Source organism: Galeopterus variegatus, unplaced genomic scaffold, assembly GCF_000696425.1.
Source record: "Galeopterus variegatus unplaced genomic scaffold, G_variegatus-3.0.2 Scaffold1037, whole genome shotgun sequence".
Classification (NCBI taxonomy): domain Eukaryota; kingdom Metazoa; phylum Chordata; class Mammalia; order Dermoptera; family Cynocephalidae; genus Galeopterus; species Galeopterus variegatus.
Window position 1 is genome coordinate 294302 of NW_007727148.1, and position 8219 is coordinate 302520.

Below are 8219 nucleotides of genomic sequence, written 5' to 3' on the forward strand. Positions count from 1 at the left end.
TTTTTTTAAAAAAACAGAAGTGGGGTAACAAAACCCACAAACAGTAGGAAAAGTTATCAGAAATCTCAAAAAAAACCCCTGCTTACAGTAATTTCCCTTCTTATTGAGATGTAAGTGGGGCTGGGCCTGTCTTTCTTCATCTCCTTCTGACTCGCTCTCTCTTTTTTTTTTTTATTCAAACTATGTTAACATTTACATGTATGTATTTGTGGGGTACACTGTGTTCTTTCAACATGTGCATATACCGCACAGTGATTCACTCAGGGCGGACAGCATGGTCTTGTACCCATTAGTCCACCCCCTCCTCCCTCTGCCCTCTCCCTTCCAGCCTCTGGTAGCCGTTATTCTACTCTCTACTTCTATGAGAACCATTTTTTTTTTTTTCAGATTCCACATATGAGTGAGATCATGCAGTCTTTGTCTTTTTGTGCCTGACTTACTTCACTTAACATGATGGTTTCCAGTTCCATCCATGTTGCTGCAAATGATAGGATGCCAGTTTTAAAATATATGTATAGCTGAGTAGTATTCCATTGCATATATATATATATATATATATATATATTTACCAGTTGTTTTTTTTTTCCCATTCATCCAGTTGTGGACATTTAGACTGATTCTATCTGTTGGCTCTTGTGACTAGTGCTGTGATGAACATGGGAGTGCAGGTGTCTTTTTGATATATTGATTTCATTTCCTTTGGGTATATACCCAGCAGTCATAAGGTAGATCTAGGTCATAAGGTAAATCTATTTTCAGTTCTCTGAGGAACCTCCATACTGCTTTCCAGAGTGGCTGCACCAATTTACATTCCCACAACAATGTAGGAGAGTTCCTTTTTCTCAGCATCCATGCCAGTGTTTGTTATTTTCTGTCTTACTGATGATAGCCATTCTAACTGGAGTAAGATCTCTCACTGTGGCTTAATTTGCATTTCTCTGATGATTATTAATGTTGAGCAATTTTCCATGTGTCTGTTGGCCATTTGTATGTCTTCTTTTGAGAAATATTGTTGAGGTCATTTGCCCACTTTATTATTATCATTATTATTATTATTTTGCTATTGAGTTGTTTGAGTTCCTTATATATTCTGGATATTAGCCTCTTGTCTGATGTGTAGTTTGCAAACACTTTCTCCCATTTTGTAGATTCTGTCTCCACTTTGTCGATACTCTCCCTGGCTGTGCAGAAGCTTTTTAGTTTGATGTCATCCCGTTCATCTATTTCTGCTTTTGTTGCCTGTGCCTTTGTTTTAAAAAGTGCTGCCCACTCCCATTTTGTGCAGCATTTCTCCTATGTTTTCTCCTAATAGTTTAATAGTTTGGGGTCTTAAGTTTAGGTCTTCAATCTATTTTGAGTTGATTTTTGTGTATGGTGAGAGGTAGGGGTCTAGTTTTAATCTTCTGCATATGGATATCCAGTTTTCCCAGCACCATTTGTTGAAAAGCCTGTCCTTTCCTCCTATATTTTTGTCTTCCTATATTTTTACAGTTGGCTGTAAATGTGTGGGTTTATTTTGGAGATCTCTATTCTATTACATTGATTAAATTGTCTGTTTTTATGCCAGTACCATGCTGTTTGGGTTACTATGGCTTTATAGTATGTTTTGAAGTCAGGAAGTGTGATGCTTCCAACTTTATTCTTTTTGTTCAAGATTGCTTTAGCTATATGGGGTCTTTCATGGTTCCATACAAATTTTAAATTTGATTTTTTTGGGGGTGGGCAGCTGATGGGTACAGAAATTTGAACATTTGCCTTTTATGTTATAACACCACACTCTTACCAACTAAGCTATCTGGCTAGCCCTTATTTTAAGGTCATCTTTTCTATTGCTGACTTTCTATTGCTCTTGATGCATGTCTGAGAGCGAGCCCATTTCTCTTGGAATTATTCCTTGTTGCCTTTGGTGTCTGGGCTGAACGCCAGACCAAAGGACGCACACTTGTAGCCTGAGGCAGATGCTCTCTGTCACCTCTTCAAGGATCACTGACATTCTATCTTTTCCAGAGTGTGCTTCCTACACTCTCTTCTCTCTGTACAGATGGACCTTGGTTTTGTTCATTCCTCTGGCACTGAGCCCATCTTCCTGTCCCCTCTGCAGCAGCTCTGGAGGGAGCACTTTGACCAAGCCCTGTCTGGGTGAGGTGACTCCTGCCCTGGGCTCCCAGCCATCTTGGCCAACTCTGTCCTTGTATCACCTGCTCTGAGCTTTCTCTCCAGTCTCCCACTCTGAACTCTTGTTCACCCGAACATCTCTCTCTCTGCTTTTCTTTCCCTCCAATCTGCTTGCTCAAATATCCCCTGGATTAAACAACATGTATATACACACAGACACACACACATATATATGTATATATACACACACACATATATATGTGTGTATATATATGTATATACACATATATACATACACACACACACATATATACAATTTAAGCAAATATTGCTAACCTGTCTTCCAGAAAGTTTGCACCAACCAACATTTCTTCCAACTGGGTAAACTGTGTTTATTTCCCTCATTCTTGACAGCACTGGATGCCAACAAACAAACATTTTTATCTTAATAGGTAGCAAGGGACATTGCTTTCTATTTTGGTTTAGAATTCTTCAATTACGAGTGAGGTTGTGCATCTTTTTTTATGTTTATTGGCTGAATCATTCTTTTGTAACAAACTTTATTTTCTTTGAGTATTTAAAATTTTTAAATCTTTTCTTATTGATTTGTGTGGACTTTTTTTAAATTAAAGAATTTAACTTTATCATACTGCATATATCACATCATGTTGCAAGTAATATTTTTGTCTATAAGTATGTTTATGTTTTATTTAGTCACACATATCTACCTTTTTCTTTATAGATTTGGGCTCGGCTTTTGCTTAGAAGTCTTCTCTCACTGCAAGATTATAAAAATAAAGCCACTGGGAAAGTATCCTGGTGTGAGGAATGAGGTAGGGATCAGCTTTCTCCCCGCTGCCATTTTAATAAAGAGTAGCTAGTTGTAATTGTCCCCACACTTTAAAAAATAAGTAATTCCTTTCCTCCCACTTATTTATTATGTTGTCTTTCTCAAAAATTAAAAGACCGTATACATGAGTACTATTTCTGTACTTTCCCTTCTGCTATATTTGTCTAGATGTTGATTGACTCTTCAGTACCAAACTTTAAATATCTCTTTCCTATCTGATAAGGCCAGTGCCACTTTACACCTCCCCTCCCCTGGTCCCTCTCTTTCTTTCTTTCTTTCTTTGGCAGCTGGCCAGTACAGGAACGGAACCCTGGACCTTGGTGTCACTAGCACCACGCTCTAACCAACTGAGCTAACCGGCCAGTCTTCCCCCCCTCCACCCACCCTGGGTCCCATAACTGTTCTTTCTCAGAATTTTCCTGCTATTCACCAATGTTTATTTTTCTTGATGAATTTTAGTAGCATTTAATAAATTCCCTCTGAAAATCCTTTTTATATTTTAATTGAAATTGCACTGGGTTTGGAGATTATTTTAGAATTAATTAACATATTTACGGCATTGAACTGTCCTTTTTCCCATCCATTTGAGTTATGCTTTGTCTTTTATGTCTTTCACTAGCATTTTAAAGAGGAAAACCTTTAAAATGTGTTGATAGATTCTTCATTTTTTCTATTAAGTTTATAACTTGGTATTTAATCTTTTGCTTGCTATTTTAGTTTGAAATTTTTTCTTTCATTATATTTTATAATAATTCATTTTTGCTCATAGGTAAGTCATACATTTTTAATATCAATTATGTACTCTGCCATCTTATTTAATTTTTAAAATCATTTCTATTGGCTTTTTTTTTCTTTGACTGGTAAGGGGATCTTAACCCTTGACTTGGTGTTGTTAGCACCACGCTCTCCCAAGTGAGCCACGGGCCAGCCCCTCTATTGGCTTTTTAGTCAACTGCTTTGGGATTCTCGGTATACGCATGTCATCACGGGTATACCTCTGCTGCCTCCTTTCTAGTAGTTACGTCTGTTCTTTCTTCTCACCTGCTCATACTGGCCAGCACATCCAGAGTAGTATTAAGTGATTCTGGTGTTGTTAGCCACCTTGAGGTTTGATTATTAGATTTATACACACTTAGGGATTCAAATTAGAATCATACACATAACCTATCTCAGTGATCAACTAATCCCTTATCATTATGAAATGATACCCCTTTATCTCTGGTAATATTCCTTGTTTTGAGGTCTACTTTGCTTGATATTAATATAGTTGCTGCAGCTTTATTAGTGTTTCCACAGTAAATCTTTTTTTATTCATTCTCTTTTAGTGTATCTGTCTTTATTTTTTATTTATTTATTTTTTAAAAAAACAGAAATCATTCAGACTGTGTTCTCCCCCTGTGTCTTTATTTTTGAAGTGAATTTTTTCTAGAAAGCATATAGTTAAGCCTTGCTTTTTTTTATCATGTGACAATCTCTGCCTCTTAATTGGAGGACTTAGGCTATTTACTTTTAATAAGAACAATTTTATTGAGATATAATTTACATACCATAAAATTCATCTATGTAAAGTGTGCAATTTAATTTTTCTTAGCATATACACAGGGGTTGACAACCAGCACATAATCTTATTTTAGAACATTTTCATCATCTTGAAAAGAAACCTTGTACCCATGAGCAGTCAGTCCCACCTCCAATCCCCCGAGCCTAGGCAACCACCAATCTTTCTGTCTCTATAGATTTGCCTATTGTGGATTTTTTCATGTAAATAGAATCATACAACATGTGTGGTCTTTTGTGACTGACTTCTTTTAGTTAGCATAATGTTTTGAGGCATGTATCAGTACTTTATTTCTTTTTATTGACAAATAATATTCCACTTTATGGATATACCACATTTTATTTATGCATTCATCAATTGATGGACATATGGCTTTTTTCCACTTTTTGGGTATTATGAATAATACTGCTATGAACATTCACGTTCAAGTGTTTGTGAAGATATATATTTTCATTTCTCTTCAGAATATACCTAGAAGTAGAGTTGCTGTTTCATATGGTAACTCTGTTTAACCTTTTGTTCACCTATGTTTTTGAAAGATATTTTAAAAAATTATGTATGGATGCCTTTTCAGCATCTTCTATGGATATAATAATGTGAATTTTTCACTTTTTATCCTACTAATAGATTGCCTTATATGCACTTATAGTAATAGATTTCCACATTAAACAATTTAATTTACAAATATTAAACCATTTTTAGAATACACTGTACTTTCGTGTTCTGGTAAAATTGCAAGCTAATAGAGTTTTTAGGATTTTTGCATCAATATTCATAAGTGAGACTTTTTTTTTTTTTTTTTGCTTTCTTTGACAGGTTTTAGTATCAATGCCATCATAAAAACAATAAGCTAATAGAGTTTTTAGGATTTTTGCATCAATATTCATAAGTGAGACTTTTTTTTTTTTTGGCTTTCTTTGACAGGTTTTAGTATCAATGCCATCATAAAAACAATTTTAAAGTTTTTCTTCTATTGCTATGCTCTAAAAGAGTTAGAGATATCTGTTCCTTAAATGTTTGGGAGAATTCTTCTGCAGAACTACCAGGGCCTGGTGCTTTTTGAAGGAGCAGTTCTTTGATAGCTCTGCTCTATTGAAATTGGTCTGTTAATATTTTCTCTCTCTTCTGGGGTAATTTTTGTAATTTGTATAATAATAATAGAGTGAGTTTCTGGACCAGCTGAGTCAAAGCCTCTGACTGCAGTGACAGCATCAGGATCACAACGCCCCAGGTTCCTTTTTCACATTTGCCTTCTTTCATTCAGTACAATACAGTTTGACATTCAACCATGTTGTTGCATGGAGGGGATAAGCTTTGCATAGTAGTTTTTTTTTTTTTATTGATTGGTAAATATACCACCGTATGGATAAACCACAATTTATTTATATATTCACTTGCCAAACATCTGAATGGGATTAATGCCCTTATAAAAGATGTTAAAAGAGCACCCTAGCCCCTTTGGCCCCTTCTGCCATGTAAGAACATAGCGTTCATCCCTCTATGTCCTTCTGTCTCTTCCACCATGTGAGGACACCTTTACCATGCCATCAGTGAGGAACAGGCCCTCTCCAGACACTAAACTTGCTGGCACCTTGATCTTGGACTTTCCAGCCTCTAGAACTGTTAGCAATACATTTCTACTATTTATAAACTACCAAATCTGTGGTATTTTGTTATAGCAGCAGGAACTAAGACAGATTTTAATTTGTATTTCCCTAATGACAAATGATGTTGTATGAACACTTTCTCATTTGCTTATTGGTTATTTGTATATCTGTTTTTGTGAAGTGCATGTTCATATCTTTTGCCTATTTTTCAGTTGGGTTGTTTGTGATTTTATTATTAAGTTGCAGGAATTCTTTATTCTGAATACAAGTTTTCTATCAGATATGAACATTATAAATATTTCTTCCAGTCTATGGCTCTGTGGCTTTTCTATTTATTCTTTTTTTTTAAAAAAAGATGACGGGTAAGGGGATCTCAACCCTTGGCTTGGTGTTGTCAGCACCACGCTCAGCCAGTGAGCAAACCGGCCATCCCCATATAGGATCCGAACCTGTGGCCTTGGTGTTATCAGCACCGCACTCTCCCGAGTGAGCCACGGGCCGGCCTTTATTCCTTTTTTTTTTTTTTCTTCTTAATAGTGTTTTTGATAAGCATAAGTTTTAAATTTCGATGAAGTCCATTTACTGTTTTTAGGGTCCATGCTTTTCGAATCCTTTCTAAGCAATCTTTGCCTACCCCAAGATTGAGAAGATATTCTTCCTGTTTTCTAGTAGTTTTATCAATTTAGTTTATGTTTTGGCTTATGATCCCTCTTAAATTGAATTTTGTATATGGTGTGAGGTAGGGATTGACTCCTTACACACATGAATCCAGTTGTTTCAGCCCTATTAGTTGGCGCCTTTGTCAAAAATCATTTGACCCTATTCCAGACAGCTCTTGATATCTCACCAACAGTAAGCACCACAGGTAACAATGTCTTGTGTAGACTTTCTCTCACCTGGGAGCTTATTAGAAATGCAGAATATGGGCTGGCTGGTTAGCTCAGCTGGTTAGAGCAGGGTGTTACAACACTAAGGTCAAGGGTTTGCATCCCCTTACCAGCCAGCCACAAAAAAAAGAAAGAAAGAAAATGCAGAATCTGTCTCCACTCCAGCCCTACACAACCCCCAGGTGATCCATGGGCACACTGCATCTTGAGATCTGGTGCAGATGATTTTTGAGGAAAGGGGGGAATTTCATCATGACATTTGCTGCCTCTCATAGCGTCCCCATTCACTGCAGGCTGCGGGGCCTGTCTACCCAGTTACACTCCTTGACGTGCTAGACTTAGTCCCCGAGTTAACCTCTGGGTCCACACCTCCCAGTAGGCGTGCGTTGTTCTCTGCTGCTGGGGTTGAGGGGAGGGGACTCCCTCACTCCTCACCCTCTAATACCCACAACCACCGCTCACTGGCACAGCAGCTCTTGCCCTCTCTTCCACGAACATTCTCCCACTCCTGAGCCTCAGCTGCTTCAGTGGCAGAGCCGAGGCAGTAACGGTCTCCGTCTCAGGGGCTGATGTGATGCAAAGTGATCTGAGGAGCACCTGTACACAGAGACAGCACAACAGAAGTCAGTGATCATCATGGCCATTTCAGAGCGTCCTCTAGGAGAAGCCCCTGGACACTAGTCACCTTTCCCACGCAGCCCCACCCCCGCACCCCCAGCCGAGTCGAGCGGCCTCCCCGCAGCAGCCTTCCCCTCCTGCCCTCTTGCCCACGCAGCCCCCCCCCCGCCCCCCCAGCCGAGTCGAGCGGCCTCCCCGCAGCAGCCTTCCCCTCCTGCCCTCTTGCCTCCCTCCTCGCGCCCCCAGGGCAGCGCGCACCGAGACGGCTTTCCCAGCACGCTGCACCGTGACAGCCCGTGGCCCTCCAGTGCGACCGGTCCACAGCCCCGGCTCGGAAGCTCCTCAAATCCAGGGTCTCTGCCTTGGTCGTCTTTGGAGCCCCAGGCACAGTGCCCGGCACTTGGAGGGCGCTCAATAAATGTTCGCAAAATCCAGCTCTATGTGGAGCAGGTGCCCACCCTTCCACACGCGGGGGTGGCGTATGCGCCAGCGGAGGGGGCAGAAGGAAAGGCCGGCTGTGGGCCCGGCGGAGGGACACGGGAAGGGGGCGCCTCGGCCCTTGGGAGAGAGTGGGGGGGGGGCAC

General features: G+C 39.6%; 1 protein-coding gene across 1 annotated transcript in view; it reads right to left on the minus strand.

Annotated features, from left to right (window-relative positions):
* CD300LG (CD300 molecule-like family member g) overlaps nucleotides 1-8219 on the minus strand; it is a 31225-nt gene that overhangs the window by 21795 nt on the left and 1211 nt on the right. The window contains exons 2-3 of the mRNA XM_008574395.1: nucleotides 8094-8193; nucleotides 7480-7614 (exon numbers count right to left, since the gene is read on the minus strand). Coding sequence (XP_008572617.1) covers nucleotides 7480-7614; nucleotides 8094-8193 — 235 coding nt within the window. The remainder of the gene's footprint in view (nucleotides 1-7479; nucleotides 7615-8093; nucleotides 8194-8219) is intronic.